At 44.6% G+C, this 17,077-nt stretch overlaps 1 protein-coding gene across 4 annotated transcripts in view; it reads left to right on the top strand.

Annotated features, from left to right (window-relative positions):
* The window catches only part of PHKA2 (phosphorylase kinase regulatory subunit alpha 2), a 215,231-nt gene that overhangs the window by 143,223 nt on the left and 54,931 nt on the right, over window positions 1-17,077 (top strand). For all 4 annotated transcript variants that reach the window (XR_003857009.1, XM_029603350.1, XM_029603348.1 and 1 more), the window contains exons 22-24: window positions 4,394-4,527; window positions 6,232-6,388; window positions 15,808-15,887. Coding sequence is in view for 3 of the 4 variants with exons in the window: in XM_029603350.1 (XP_029459210.1) it covers window positions 4,394-4,527; window positions 6,232-6,388; window positions 15,808-15,887 (371 nt within the window). In the remaining variant the exon portion in view is untranslated. The remainder of the gene's footprint in view (window positions 1-4,393; window positions 4,528-6,231; window positions 6,389-15,807; window positions 15,888-17,077) is intronic.

The following is a 17,077-nucleotide window of genomic DNA, read 5'->3' as shown; positions in this document are numbered from 1 at the left end:
CCTTCCAATTACAGACGGAACAAGATGACAGGCACCAAATGATGGAGCTTTGCAATTCCTGGATGCTCCCAAGGAAATAACTTCCATCCCTATTCACCATGTTCTTCTGGATCTCCTCAAAAAGAACTGGGAACACCCTGGCTCTGTTGCTCCAGTCAACAGGAAGGCTGACACCACTTATTTGGTACAGTCAGCCCCAGGTTTTCAAAAATCTCAATTGGATCACCACTCTGTTGTCGTGGAATCTGCCCAAAAAAGGGCAAAGAGATCAAAACCTCATACTTCCTTTCCTCCAGGCAAGGAGCAAAAATGTCTAGATGCCATTGGTCACCGGGTCTTCCAGGCCTCAATGTTCATCTCTCGAATCGCTTCTTATCAGCTCCATATGACCCAATACAACAGGGTCTTATTTAAGCAGATATAAGATTTGACAGACTCCCTGCCTCAGCAATTTCAAGATCAGTTCCAAACCCTAGTAAACAAGAGTTTTGAGGCAGGCAAGCATGAGATAAGAGCATCTTATGATATCTTTGACACTGCTACCAGGGTATCTGCAGCTGCTATCTCAGCGAGAAGATGGGCCTGGCTCAAGTCTTCGGACCTTCGCCCTGAAGTGCAGGACAGATTGTCGGACCTGCCCTGTGTAGGAGACAATCTGTACGGTGAACAGATTCAACAAACGGTGGCAGAACTCAAGGACCATCATGAGACCCTGAGACAGCTCTCTCTGATGCCTTCTGAGTATGCCTCCAAGCAGCCATTCAGGAAGAATACTAAAAAGTCATTTTTCCGTCCAAAGAAGTCCTATCCAACATCGTCTAGGACTCGTTCCACTAGGCCTTTCCAAAAGGCCCAATCTCGTCATATACGAAAACAAAAGCCGCAAACAGCTCCTCAGCCGGCCCTGCTTCCAGTTTTTGACTCCTGTATAGAGAGCAGCAGCCAGCTTCCACTGCCTCAGATACCAGTGGGAGGTCGATTGTGCCATTTCCACAACAAGTGGCACACAATCACCTCAGACCAGTGAGTCCTCACCATAATCTCTCAGGGTTAGCATCTGAACGTTCTCTCCATCCCACCGGACTCCCCACCTCGGCTGACATGGGGAACATCCGACCACTCACCACTTCTGGAATAGGAGGTCTCCCTCCTTCTCCAGTCCAGAGCAATAGAACCAGTGCTCTATTCCCAACAAGGCCTAGGATTCTATTCCCAGTACATCCTGCTGTCCTGTGAAAACACCTGTTACATCAGGTAAGCAACATTTGCTTTCTCTCTGCAGTTTTTAGACGAATCTGAAGATTTTCAAGCAAGCTTATCCATGGAAGCATTTCAATCCGTACTCTTGTCCTGTACATAGTTTTCACAGGTTATTGTTCAGCTAAATTCTCTTGATCTAGTCATTGGTTGTTTAAATGTACTTTATTCTGCTTTGATATTGATTGTACTGAAGGATTGCAGGTGGCACACCGGGTTATCTAGGGGTGCTTTTCAGCTTTTCTCTGACTCCATCTGCTGGAAGGGAGGCTTAACCCAGCGGTCTGGACTGATCCTTGGTACTACAGGAACGAAAATTAGCAGGTAAGAACCAATTTTCCTCTTTTCTTTTTCCTTCCTCACCCCTATTCCCATCCCTGTCCCTGAAATGGCCCCTTTCTCCTGTGGGTAAATAAACCTACCTGGTTAAATTCTCATCACAGGAGATCTGGCCGGGTAACATTTTAGTTGTCTGGCTAGATCCCATTCAGAAATTATCCTGTCAAGGTATCACAACCTGCAAAAACATCTATGTAAGGAGAAAGAGGACAATGAATAAAGGAAAATTGGTTCTTACCTGTAATACCACAGATCAGTCCAGGCAAGTGGATTTTGCATCCCTACCAGCAAATGGAAGCAGAGAATAAAATCTTTTCAGGCACTGCTACATAATCGAGAGTGCCACCTGCAGTCCCTCAATATGGACCTGTACCCAAGCCAAGATGTCCAATCCAAAAATCCCAAATAATTCTGGGTGAGCAGAGACTCAAAGTTGGAGCCCCCTAAAACTAGGGCCCCCTCTCTCATAACAAGGGTCATTACAATTTGCAACCCTAACCTATAGCCTATGTGACTGCAATTGACTAAAAACTGCATTAGCAACATCCAGAAATGAGGAAGATCTTTTGAAAAATCAAGGGGATGGGCTTCTGGACCGATCTGTGGTATTCCAGGAATGAAAATTAGCAGATAAGAACCAATTTTCCTTTTCTGTTCATACCCCAGATCAGTCCAGACAAGTGGGATGTACCCAAGCCCCTCTACACTGGTCGGGAACCCGAAAAACCATGAGCAATACATTTTCCACAAACGCAGACTCTTCTAGTGCACGAACATCCAGATGGTAATGTTTGGTAAAAGTGTGAAGTGAAGACCATGTTGCTGCCTGATAAATCTCCTGCAGAAATACCAGCTGACACTCCACCTAGGAGGTTACCTGTGCCCTAGCAGAATGCACCTGCAACCCCTCCGGGACCAATTGATCCTTACAGAAATAGGCTGAAATTACTGCCTCCTTCAACCATCGCGCAATTGTGCCCTTGAAAGCTTTATTTCCCTTTTTCGCTCCACTGAATAAGACAAAGAGATGAACTGATCTCTGAAAAGCATTTGTCACATTAAGATATCGCAAGAGAATCGCCGAACATCCAGTAAGTGAAGCTGCTTCGCAAGTGGGAGTATAGAATGTCAAATTCGGGGAAGCCAACAGCTCCACGCTCTGGTTGAGATGAAATCAGAAAACAACCTTTGGCAAGAAGGAAGGGACAGTACATAACGCTACCTCATCCTCTAAAATGCATAAGAAGGGGTCTCACACTCAAATGCACTTCAATTCTTACGTATTACAGAGGGATTCCACAACTAGTCCAACTATTTACACCAACGAATCACCTCATACAACAATATTTTCTTCGAATTGAAACTTTCAAAAGGTAAATTCAATCTCCCCACAGGGTATCTTATAGAGATTGTTTTCAATACAACGTTTTAGAAATATATCTTGAAAAAGAAAAAAAAATGTTTTTAGCTGTAGAGGAAGGTTTCATACCAACTTTTATCCCCAACCGGGTGATATCTCTTATATTGTAATCATAAACCAACCTCCACCAGCCAATGTGTATTTTTTTTATGTGAAAACTTTTTTTAAGTGTGCGTGGATTAAAAGACTGCCATGTTCAAATTGTTTGCTTTCACTTTCAAAGAGTTAAATTGTGAACTACACAGATGTTCATTCCTTCCAGCTAGTGGATATATTTAAAACATATGCCGACTTATCTGCACCACCATTCCAGTTCCCAACGTGGCCGCATTTCAGATCCTCAACAGGATTTTTCCTCAGAGGGTATCGATCTCTCTTCACACGAAGTCAGAATTTTCTTTATCCAGAACCAAAAATTAACTCCTACGGCAGCTTACTTCAAGCGGCGGAAACAGATGGCTGTGCTGCCTTGAAATAAATTCTTGGAATTGAAGTAAGCTGCTACTATCCAGTCCGGAACCTCCAGGTCCACCCCTTTCTCCAAATTGAGAGAGAATGGGCTTGGCGTTCCCCTCAAGTAGCAAAGGAAGCTTAAAATCTTCCGCGTGCAGTATGTCATACGGGCGACCGTCGCCCGTATGACATACTGCACGCGGGCCGTATTTTGAAGATTGGCAATACGGCCCGCGTGCAGGAGGTCGCTCCCGGACCCCCGCTGGACTTTTGACAAGTCTTGTGCGGGTCAGGAGGCCCCCCCCAAGCTGGCCAAAAGTCCCTGGGGGTCCAGCGGGGGTCCGGGGGCGATCTCCCGCAGGCATGACGTCGGGAGCCAGTAAACAAAATGGCGCCGGCGCTACCTTTGCCCTGTCACATGATAAGGGCAAAGGGCCACCGGCGCCATTTCTCAACGCAGCCGTGGCCAGAGAGAGAGTGGGAGATCGTGTCGGGAACCCCCAATGGACCCCAGGTAATTTAAAACATTTTGGGGGGGTTTGGGAGGGTGGGGGATTTCTTTTAAAGGTTTGGGGTGGGTTTTAGGGTTTTTTTTGGTGTGCCGGTTTTCCCGCCCTCCCCCGATTTACGATTTTTAACGATTTTTTAAAACAAAAAAACCCGACGATAAGATTTCCCTCCCCCCCCCAGCCAAAATCGATCGTTAAGACGATCGATCACAAGATTCACACCTCTATTAGTTATGTAGCAGTGCCTGAACAGTTTTTATTCTTTGCCTCCACCTGCTGGTAGGGATGCAAAACCGACTTGTCTGGACTGATCTGGGGTATGAACAGGAAAAGTGTGGATGGAGACAGTGGCAGGAGTGGTTTCATGTAAGCAATAGGCTCTGTTCAGCCTTTTCTATGATTATTTGCCAAACAGAATGCTGAATTGGATCTCCATCTGCCGAAAGATGCGCACGGTGATGTGGATTGTGATAAACTAGTTGAGCAGCTAAAGGACTGTCATAATCTGCAGGATCAAGCTGACATACTGTACATCCTCTGTGTAATAAAGTGAGTTTGTAACCATTTTTTACATTGCCAATGCTTTGTGCTTGCTTAAGGTTCCCATTTCACTGATGAGAGCAAAACATTTCGGCTCTAATTTTGTAACAGCTCGCATATATTTTCAGTAATATAAGCGCATAAGTTACACCAATTTTTAAAGGGGAAGCATGTGCATGCTTTCACTTTGACAGTTACCCCACCAAAGCTACCCATACACGTTTACCCCCTGTTAATTTGTGCACAGGATATTTCCATGAAAATGTATTTGCATGCTTTCGAAAAAGCAAAAGTATTCACATAAGTGCAGAACCCTCTTCAGCTTCAGTCCCAGGGATGCCTCTGCTCACTGTAGGTCAACTTACTCACATATCAGGCAGGCAATTTAATTACAGGGCCTTTTCTCTGTGGACAAGCAGGGACTAATTCAGCTGCACAGGTAAGTTAACAGCACCGACGCAGACCTGCTCCCTTAGAACTCAGAAAGAGCCTCACGCATGGGTCTTCCGCACAGCCACTGCCGCTTGAGTCTCTATAGTTGCTTTTTCTCCACTAGAGCAAAAAGATGTCTTCTCTCTCTCTCTCTCTCTCTCTCTTTCTCTCTCTGTAGCTGTGCATGATGATTTGTCAATTCTCTCCTCACTTTTCTTTGTTTTCTTCTTCTTTCATTTATTTTTCCTGTGAGTCTCCTTAAAAAAAAAAAACCTTTTAGAAAATTAGAATTCCTTTCCTTTTTTTTCAACCTGCCAGAGGAACCCTTCAAACCTTACTATAAATGCAGATAAAAGGGGCCCGATATTCAGTACCATGTGGCCAGCTAATATTAGACTTAGCCAAATGGCTGAATTTTAAAATCTTGGTGCGGTCTGTGGCTGCCACTTAGCTGGTTAAGTTTTTATCAGTGTCTAGGACATGAAAAGTTCCAACTGCCTCATGAATCTGTGGTGGTTGAGACTGCCCTAAAAAAAAGATTGAAAAAAAAAATACACTCCAGTATTCCACCTGAAAAAGAAGCTAGAAAGGGCATTCTGGGGGCAGGCAGGAGGCGTTTTGGGGTGGAGTAGAGTTAGCCAGATAAGTTAGCCAGTTAACTTATCCGGCTAACTGTGCTCAAGATACTGACTTGTCCTAAATTTAGCCAGCTACCTTTTAAGGTTGCCGGGTTTATTCAGCAGTGCACTAAACAAGTACCTGAAAAGAGAAAAGTTCAAAATGAACTTCCTGAACACCATCCTTTCTCAACTTGAAATCAGTGACTGGCTAACCACTCAAAGAAGTTTGCATGCACATTCTCATTCATGCCAACTACAGGAAGTATCTACATTTCTCAGTTACATAAGAACATTACCAATACTAAGCATTCCCATTTGATCCTGCTTGTCCACAGAGAAAGCAAAATTGCTTACCTGTAACAGGTATGTTTGTAAACAGGAGGAGAAATCAGTACACTATTCCACCCTTCTCCCCATAGAGTTGAAGCGTAACTTGTTAAATAACTGTGGAGACCCGCACAGTGATGGCTATGCTGGAATACTCTCGCATGCTCAAATAGACTTCTGGGTCTCTCTGAGCTCTGAGAGAGCATGTCAGCATCGGTGCCATCTGGTGATGCCAATGACCGTACTGTTATTGCTGTTGTATAGTGTTGTGTCTCTGAGGCAAAATCTCTTTTGGTGATATACATAGCTAACTTCTAATTATTTCATGTCACAGGGGCCCAGACTGGGACACCAATCTTTACGGGCAGAGTGGAATCACAGTTCACAGCCTGCTGAGTGAGCTGTACAACAAGGCCGGCTTGAACCAAGAGTGGGGTTTGATCCGTTATATCTCTGGCATATTGAAGAAGAGAGTTGAAGTCCTTGCCGAGGTATGGAGCTTGCTATTAAAACATGTTTTTTTTCTTCCCTAGTCCTACGCATGTTGTACTGACTTGATCATCTATGTTTCTGTCCCTGTCATGTCTCTTAAAGCTTAGAATATGATACTGCTCATGTAGGGGATAATTTTCATGGTTTTCGCTGGTAAATTAATATTTCTCCATGGATAAGCAGAATAATATCAGCCACAGAAGCAGGTAACATTATCCGACGGTACTGAAATGGAAAACTGTCTCACATGCGGACCTTCACCTACCATGCAAGTTTCCTCTGTCTTTTTCTTTCTGTTCTTGCAAACAGATGTGAATTGCTTTCTTGGATATTTTCTAGTTGCTCATCAGGTTATTTTCCATTTTTCTTCAGTTTTTTTTTCTCTTTTGCTTATTCTTTATTTATTTTTAGCAAATCTCCTAAAGAAAAAAAAAGCCTATTTTCTTTTGACATTTCTTCTTCCAAAATTAAATTTGACATCACTTTAGTGTTTTTCAAGATAGCCAAAGAAAACCAGGCTTCAAAAGATGTCCTAGATGTTCTAGAAGGATGTCTGTGACTGACTTCCAAGACCATTATATCAGATATCTAGACCAATGAATGAGCAGAGGGGGTGGAGCCAAAAAATGAAATGAATGGATTAGAAGAAATACAATACGATACAAATGAAAGCTGACCACGCAATATCTCTGTTTAAATCGAGAGGGATCAAAAAGTGTAATTCATAAATTTAGCCTTGCTCGCAGCAGGTAAGGAGTCCCGAAAAGTCACCCCCATGGGAGAAAGGAGATGCCACCTTTAGAACAGAAAAACGTAAATCGGTCACAGAGTGACCCTTTTCTAGCAAATGGGACACTAAGGGGGCTTCCAATTTAGAATTCCTAATGCAGGAACAATGTTTTAACTGTCGAGTAGTCTTACCTATGTGTAAAAGGCTGCATGGGCAGAAAACAACATAAATGACACCCTTGGTGTCACAATGAGAAGTGTGGTATAAAATGTAGTGATTCTTAGAGCTTGGATGTATGAATGTGGATAATATACATGACATCGGGCAAGCTGAATAATGGCCAAAGGGAGAGTGGCCGGTGAGTTGAACATGAGTACATGTTCGATGCTTAAATAGAGAAGAAACCAATGTGTCTCAAAGGTTTTTAGCCCTTTTAAAAGCAAATCTTGGGGAATCTTAGAAAATTGAGATTGGAGAGAGAGCACATGCCGGTATTTATTGATACTGGAACAGATTTCATTAACGCGACAAGAAAAGGGGAGAATGCAAGTGATCCAAGTATCTGAATTGGCATGAGGGGATAAAAAGAGCCATTCTCAATGAGCATAAAGCACATGTTTGTATGCTTTTTTGTTAAGGTGATAAGGCTAACCTCTACAGAGGAAATGAGAGGCGATTGTTTGTGCTTGTATGATGAAGTCCAAAGTTGATGAACACAGATGTCGAGGGCACAGAAATTGACCAATTGGGATACTGTGTCTTACTGATCTCAAGTGATCAAGTGTGAATTTCAGGAAAGTATTTTGATCGGTGAGTTTGCGGTAGAAAGATGTAACCCCCATATTTAAAAAGGGCTCCAGGGGCGATCCGGGAAATTACAGACCGGTTAGCCTGACTTCAGTGCCAGGAAAAATAGTGGAAACTGCTCTAAACATCACAATCACAGAACATATAGAAAGACATGGTTTAATGGTACAAAGTCAGCATGGCTTTACCCAAGGCAAGTCTTGCCTCACAAATCTGCTTCACTTTTTTGAAGGAGTTAATAAACATGTGGATAAAGGTGAACCAGTAGATGTAGTGTACTTGGATTTTCAGAAGGCATTTGACAAAGTTCCTAATGAGAGGCTTCTAGGAAAAATAAAAAGTCATGGGATAGGTGGCGATGTCCTTTCTTGGATTTCAAACTGGCTAAAAGACAGGAAACAGAGAGTAGGATTAAATGGACAATTTTCTCAGTGGAAGGGAGTGGGCATTGGAGTGCTTCAGGGATCTGTATTGGGACCCTTACTTTTCAATATATTTATAAATGATCTGGAAAGAAATACGACGAGTGAGATAATCAAATTTGCAGACGACACAAAATTGTTCAGAGTAGTTAAATCACAAGCAGATTCCTAGAGGGACAGGTGCTGATCCCTATGACACCTGGACTGATGATTCCTCCCCGGACACCGATGATTTACCTTTACCACCTTCACCCACTGAAAGTAGGAAGCGTTCTCCTCCAGAGGACCTCTCCTTTATAAATTTTGTGAAGGAAATGTCTGAATTGGTTCCCTTCCAATTGCAGACTGAACAGGATGACAGACATCAGATGATGGAGTTGTTCCAATTCGTGGATGCTCCCAAGGAAATAACCTCCATCCCTATCCACCAGGTTCTTCTGGATCTCCTCAAGAAGAACTGGGAACATCCTGGCTCCATTGCTCAAGTGCAAAGAAAAGCTGACACTACCTATTTGGTGCAGTCAGCTACAGGCTTTCAGAAAACTCAATTGGATCACCAATCTGTAGTTGTTGAATCTGCATAAAAAAGAGCTAAGAGATCAAAGCCTCACACTTCTTTTCCCCCTGGCAAGGAACAGAAGTTTCTAGATGCCATTGACCGCCGAGTATTCCAAGGCTCAATGCTCATCTCCCGGATTGCCGCTTATCAGCTCTATATGACCCAATATAATAGGGTCATTTTGAAGCAGATACAAGATTTGACAGATACCCTGCCTCAACAATTTCAAGATCAGCTTCAAACCCTAGTAAACAAGAGTTTTGAGGCAGGCAAGCAAGAGATCAGATCATCCTATGATATCTTTGATACTGCTACCACAGTATCTGCGGTAGCTATTTCAGCAAGGAGATGGGCCTGGCTCAAGTCTTTCGACCTTCACCCTGAGGTACAAGACAGGTTATCTGAACTACCCCGTGTAGGAGATAACCTATTTGGAGAACATTGAACGGACAGTGGCAGAACTTAAGGACCATCATGAGACTCTCAGACAGCTCTCTCTGATACCTTCTGACTACTCTTCAAAACAGCCCTTCCAAAAGGACTCTAAGAAGTCCTTCTTCCGGCCGAAGAAGACTTATCCGCCACCAACCAGATCCCATGCCACGAGACCTTTTCAAAAAGCCCAGTCTCGTCAGACACGGAAACAAAAGCCACAAGCATCTCCTCATCCAGGTCCTGCTTCAGGTTTTTGACTTCCATCTAGAGAGCAGCAGCCAGCCACCATTGCCTCACATACCAGTGGGAGGCCGACTGTGCCATTTCAACAACATATGGCACTCAATCACTTCAGACCAATGGGTACTGGCGATAATTGCCCAGGGTTACCATCTGAACTTTCTCTCCGTGCCACAGGACTCCTCACCTCTGCCGACGTGGAGAACATCTGATCACGTCATCCTTCTGGATCAGGAGGCCTCCTTCCTTCTCCAGTCCAAGGCAATAGAACCCATTCCCTACTCTCAGCACGGCCTAGGGTTCTATTCCCAGTACTTTCTAATCTCCAAAAAATCGGGAGGCATTCGTCCTATTCTGGACCTATGGGCCCTCAACAAGTACCTCCAGCGAGAAAAATTCAAGATGGTAACCTTAGGCTCGCTTCTTCCTCTCCTACAAAGAGGAAACTGGCTCTGCTCTCTCAACCTCCAGGACGCATACACTCATATTGCGATAACTCCATCTCATTGCAAATACCTGAGGTTTCTTGTAGACCCCAAGCACTACCAGTACCAAGTGCTTCCATTCGGCCTAGCGTCTGCGCCACGAGTCTTCATGAAATGCCTCGTAGTGGTTGCAGCCTTCTTAAGAACTCAGGGTGTTCACGTCTATCCCCTGTCTAGACGATTGGTTGGTCAGGGCTCCCACTCAGCAAGCTGATCTGTCGTCCCTCAATCTAACCTTGCACACTCTAATTTCATTAGGATTTCTCGTCAATTACGACAAATCCTCTTTAGTCCCATCTCAAACCTTGTTATTCATTGGGGCAGACTTGGACACCTTACAGGTAAAGGCTTTTCTGCCTTGACAATGAGCTCTCACTCTCATGTCTCTTGCACACCAGCTGCAGTCTCAGCACTCCGCGACGACACGCCACTTTCTCATTCTCCTGGGACACATGGCGTCCTCAGGTCACACCAATGACCCATTTGGTCATGAGAGTCATGCAGTGGACTCTATGGTCACAATGGACTCAAAGCATTCAGCCCCTGTCGACCATTGTCCATGTAACTAACTCACTCCGTCAGTCTCTTGCCTGGTGGAGAAATCAGATCAATCTCCTCCAAGGCTTGCCTTTCCAGGCTCCAGACCCTCAATTAACTCTCACCACCGATGCTTCCAATCTCGGATGGGGAGCCCATGTTGCCTATGCGCAGACACAAGGATCTTGATCTCCAGAGGAAGCCAAATACCAAATAAATTTCCTGGAGCTTCGAGCAATCAGATATGCTCTCAGGGCATTTCAGGATCGCCTCTCAAATCAAGTCATCCTGATCCAGACGGACAACCAGGTGGCCATGTGGTACATCAACAAACAGGGAGGCACGGGCTTCTTCCTTCTGTGTCAGCAAGCTGCGCAGATATGGACGGAAGCTCTCTCCCATTCGATATACCTCAGGGCCTCCTGGTTACCGGGAGTGGACAATGTGTTGGCAGATAAGCTGAGTCGCATCTTTCAACCGCATGAGTGGTCTCTCAACTCCTCAGTTGAGAAATCCATCTTCCAACAATGGGGATATCCTCAAATAGACCTTTTTGCATCTGCTCAAAATCGCAAAGTAGAGAACTTCTGCTCTCTCATTCGCAGCAAACACTCTCAACTCAGAGACGCAGTCTCCCTCTCGTGGGCAACCGGTCTACTTTATGCATTCCCTCCACTTCCTCTTCTCTTGAAGACTCTCGTGAAGTTACGTCAGGACAAGGGAACCATGATCCTCATAGCACCTCACTGGCCACGCCAAGTGTGGTTTCCAATACTTCAGGATCTCTCCATTCGCAGGCACATTCCCTTGGGAAAGGACCTGCTTCTGGTCACTCAGAACGATGGGTGTCTCCGCCACCCCAGTCTTCAAGCCTTGTCCCTGAAGGCATGGATGTTGAAAGGTTAATCCTTCAACCACTTAACCTTTCTGAACCAGTTTCCTTTGTCCTGATTGCTTCACGGAAGCCTTCCATGAGAAAATCGTATTCTTACAAATGGAACAGGTTTACATCATGGTGCTCTTCTCAGTCCCTTGACCCCTTTACCTGTCCACTCACAAAGTTTCTGGACTATCTCTGGCTCTTATCAGAGTCAGGTCTAAAAACTTCTTCCATCAGAATGCATGTCAGTGCGGTAGCTGCCTTCCATAAAGGTGTCGGGGATGTTCCTATATCAGTACATCCCCTTATAACATGTTTTCTGAAAGGCTTGCTTCACTTCAAGCCTCCACTGCATCCTCCGGCCCCTTCTTGGGACCTTAACCTGGTTTTGGGTTGGCTCATGAAATCGCCATTCAAGCCTCTTCACTCCTGTGACCTTCGATATCTCACATGGAAAGTGATTTTCCTTTTGGCAATCACTTCAGCTCGCAGAGTTAGTGAATTACAGGCCCTAGTTACCTATCCGCATTACACTAAACTTCTGCAGGACCAGGAAGTACTCCGCACTCACCCTAAATTCTTACCCAAGGTAGTTTCAGATTTCCATCTAAATCCATCATACTACCTACCTTTTTTTCCCAGGCCCCATTCCAATCCAGGAGAGCAGACTCTGCATACCTTTGACTGTAAACGGGCTCTAGCGTTCTACCTAGACCGTACAGCTGCCCACAGGAAAAGTACTCAATTGTTCGTCTCTTTCCATCCTAACAAATTAGGGCAGCCTGTGGGTAAGCAGACTCTCTCCTCCTGGTTGGCGGACTTCATATCCTTTTGCTATCAGCATGCGGGCATTCCATTTCAAGACCATGTTAAAGCACACTCTGTGAGGGCCATGGCGACTTCAGTAGCGCATCTACGATCGGTGCCGCTTCCTGACATTTGCAGGGCTGCCACCTGGAGTTCTCTCCACACCTTTGCAGCCCACTATTGCTTGGACAAAGCCGGAAGACAAGATTCCATCTTCGGCCAGTCTATCCTTCGTAACCTGTTTACAACGTGACGTACCTACACCCTTCCGCCTGCCCATTAGGGTTCAGGATGCCCTCGACCAAACTCCTCCCCAATATTTGTGCCTATTGCACATCTTGGTAACCTTTGGTGCAATTCTTGGACATCCTCAGCTCGGTACTCACCCATATGTGAGGACTACCATCCTGCTTGTCCTGTGAGAAAGTAAATGTTGCTTACCTGTAACAGGTGTTCTCACAGGACAGCAGGATGTTAGTCCTCACGAAACCTGTCCGCCGCCCTGCGGTGCTGGGTTCGTAACATTTTCTTATTTTATTTTTCGGCACTGCCTGTAGCTTTTAAACAAGACTGAAGGGGGACCCCTGCTGGCTGCAGGGTTAGGGCACGCTGGGCATGCCCAGTAGGGGCCAGTCAAAGTTCTGGAAACTTTATTTATTTATTTATTTATTTACGATTTTTATATACCGATGTTCATTTCAAAAAGAGATATCACATCGGTTTACAATAAGGTACAATAGGTAATTCACTATCCCCTAAAAGGGCTTACAATCTAAAATTTTTGTACCTGAGGCTAAGAGATTACAAAAATAAAATCATCAAAATCAAAGTTCTTAACAATTAAGCAAAAGGTATAACAAGGAGCATATTAAACAAATAACACAAAGAGGTGCACAAAGGGGAGTGCCCCTTTGTCGCACCCCTTCGGCGCACGGCGCCTGCTGGCTTGGCACCTTTCAAACTGCCCGGATCCGTTTGCGATGATGTCAGGGGAGGGGGTGGGTCTCAGAATCATGGCTTTCCTTTGACAAAAGTGTTCCGTGATTGGGCTCCATCCTGTGATGTCACCCATATGTGAGGACTAACATCCTGCTGTCCTGTGAGAACACCTGTTACAGGTAAGCAACATTTGCTTTTCATTCCACAATTTGCATGGTGTTTACCCTGTATCACTTTTTGCCATAATTTGATATATTTGTTGGAATATTGTGGTTAATATATTGTGGATAAACCTTGTTAATAAAGATTTAATTATAAAAAAAAAAAAAAAACGGCGGACTTCTGCATGTAAATCTACTCGAAAATCCACATAACTTATGGCAATATGACAAAATTACCCCCCATATGCAGAATTTTCTGCAACATGCATGCATTTTTTAATATAAAATACATTAATACATCAATGATTAACTCTGGTACTACACAAGACATCTCCACTATATCACAGCAAGTACGCAGCCTTGGTATCATCATTGACAGCAATCTCACGTTTAAAAAATTCATCGCGGATACGGTTAAAAATGGTTTCTTTAAACTACACACGCTTAAACGTATTAAACCTCTTTTATACCAATATGACTTCCGCACAGTCTTGCAGGCAACTTTTTTGTCTAAGATTGATTACTGCAATGCTCTGCTCCTGGGTCTACCTAAAGCTACAATTCAGCCTTTGCAAATGTTGCAAAATGCAGCTGCCCGCATTATCACCGACACAAGCCGCCACGAGCACATTACCCCAGCACTTCAGTCCTTACACTGGCTACCAGTGGCTTCCAGGATAATATATAAATCTATGACGCTGATACACAAAGCCATTCAAAACAGAGATATGCACTGGTTTACTGATTATCTACAATTCAACACTTCATCCCGCCCAACGAGATTCCAGCATTTAGCCAAACTAAAGATCCCAGCACCCAATCTGACTAGACTTTCTAGTACAAAAGAACGGTCATTCATCATTGCTGGATCAACAATATGGAACACCATGCCCTCTGAATTACGCCAGGAAATTTGTCACAAAAGATTTAAACAAAACCTTAAAACCTGGTTATTTAAAAAAGCCTACTACCGTGTTTCCCCGAAAATAAGACAGCGTCTTACTTTCTTTTTACCCCCAAAAGTCCCACTATGTCTTACTTTCAGGGTATGTCTTATATTGGAAAGAAGTCGAATTTGGTTTTAACGGTGTAGCTCTTCCTTTTACCACTGGAACCGGAAGCGCTCATGTCTAGGGGCAAAAATATAGCGTACGGTAAAAGCACTGCTTATGGTTCCATATCACAGTCTCCCATAGGGTTACAGCCTCATACAGTATCCCAAACAGGGATAGTATATGTGTTATGCGAACAGGGGACATAGGCAATATACTATAGGTGTTATGTGAACAACAGGGGGCAATATTACCCCCTGCTATGCACACAGGACACAGAACAAGTACTGTATGGTGATATCTCACCGCTGCAACAGCTACCGTACCTCTCTATCCTGTGTCTTCGCAGACAGCGCGATATCAGTGCGGGAGATCGCGCGGGGCACATCCAATGAGAGCTGCCGGAGACACATGACGCTATGTCTCTGACAGCTCTCATTGGCTGTGCCCATGTGACCTCCTGCTCTGCTACACAATTCAATGAAGCCGGCGCCACCGTCCTCCTCCGCGCTATGCCGTGGCTACCTTTTACTTTACTACGTCTTACTTTCGGGGGATGTGTTACATTAGCCGACCCCCCTAAAATTCCCACTACGTCTTACTATCAGGGGTGTCTTACTATCGGGGAAACACGGTATTAATGATCTGAGTCCTATACCATTCTTCACCATTTCCACAGTCTCTTATATTTCGATTATATTCTTTTAATATAAAGTTATACATGGTTTTGTATTTGTTCAGTTTCTATGTTATATTGTAAAGCGCAATGGTGAATTATTGTTTTAATGTAAACCGAGGTGATGTTACTTACGTACCCCGGTATATAAAAATCTGCAAATAAATAAAATAAATAAATTCAGCAAGTGCAGCTGTGTAATATTTTGGGGTAATTTTGAACAACCCACTTTATTTGCAATGTATCCCAGGACTTTTAGCCCATTGTCTTGCAGAACCTTTGAAAGAAAAATAACTTGCATTGTTCCCCTTTGAAAATGAGCAAGTGCAAAGTTCAGGCGGTAAAAGTCGCTGCATCCCTTGCACCTACTATTTATGTGGACGTAAAATAGGGAAAACAGAGAAAATGTCCTCTGCACACGCTCTTTTACTCCCTCGACCCAAGCATGCCCACAGAAATGCCTCTGTGTAGCTTGCACCATGGGATCTGCGCAATACATGTGCTACAGAAGGCCCTATACACGTTTAGCCTTCCAGGGGAGGACAGCTTTTGGCCAATCCATTTTATCTGGTTAAACAGTTACTCACCCAGGTAAATGGCACTGAAAATTGTTGTCACCATATTTAATTTCATTACTAAATCTAACTGTGCCTAAGGGACTAATTTCTGTCACTGTTACCCCACACAGGCCTGCACCGACCTCCTGTCACACCAGAAGCAGCTCACTGTGGGGCTGCCACCAGAGCCACGGGAAAAAACCATTGCAGCGTGAGTACAAACTCTCCATTTGTGGCTTTCTATCCCCACATGCTGCAGTATGTCACTGTCCAACCCATAGAGCAGGAACAAAAACTGGTTATTGATAGCTGTTGAAATCACACAGGCGATTTTTAAAAGGCTCGCGTGCGTAAAATTCAGGAGTTGCACACCTGGCCAGGCCCTGCACTGCACACACCCCGCACATTTTCAAAAGGGCTCGGCCCTGCGCATAACCCCCAATACGTGCAGAAGTCCCGGGCCAGCTAAAAGGGGCAGACCGGGGGGGCATGGTCTGGGCGGGAAGGGGCAGGGGTGGCCGGGACAGCGCATGCTGGCAGCCGGCTGGTGCACGTAACTTCTGCTCTGAAGGAGCAGGTAAGTTAAAAAAACAAAAAATCCCCCCACTAGTTGGGTTAGTTTAAGGGTCGGGGAGGAGAGGGGAAAAGGGTGGAACGGTAGCTAGGGATAGAGGAAAGTTTCCTCCCTTAATTGGAGTGGACCGGGAGGGAACTGGGCAAAGGCCCGATCGGGTTGCTGCGTTTAGATTACAAAATCTCCCCCCCCCCCCCCCTCGCGAGTCCCGACCCACCTGCACATGTGCATGAGGTTTTTAAAATCCAGCATGCAAATGCATGCGGGAAACGTATTTTATAACGTGCTCGCACCGATGCACGTTATAAAATCGGCGTGTCCATGTGCATGTGCCGGGAACCATGTGCCCATGAACGCGCACGTGCACCTTTTAAAACTGACCCCACATTGAGCACTTTTTACTAGTTTTCCCTGAAACATCCTTTAAGAAGAGAATAATTTTTCACTCTGGTGGATGTTTCACATCGTGGTTAATGGCTTTTGCACACCCTGACAAGGCAGATCCCCTGTGGTGTGAGTTACTAGATCCCTTCTGGCTCACCATCAACCTTCTCAAAAAAGGAGACTTGGAGAAAATAATAGTGACACCCCACAGAGGGACAGGAAATTTGGCATTGCACTGGGAATAGTGGCTGGATGTACCAAAGTTTCTGACTCTTATTTTTCTAGGGGCTGCCATTACCTGGCAGACCAGCTCAAGAATAATAAAATGAGCTGCAAACTTCCATTTCAGAGACCTTCATGTTAGGGCTTTGTAATGCAGATTGCTATACATGTTTCATAAATATTATCACCAAATAAAGTTTAGCTAACAGTTCTTTGTTTGT

Source organism: Rhinatrema bivittatum, chromosome 5 (assembly GCF_901001135.1).
Source record: "Rhinatrema bivittatum chromosome 5, aRhiBiv1.1, whole genome shotgun sequence".
Lineage (NCBI taxonomy): Eukaryota > Metazoa > Chordata > Amphibia > Gymnophiona > Rhinatrematidae > Rhinatrema > Rhinatrema bivittatum.
The sequence above is the reverse complement of the archived record's forward strand: the minus strand, read 5'-3'. Positions and strand labels throughout refer to the sequence as shown.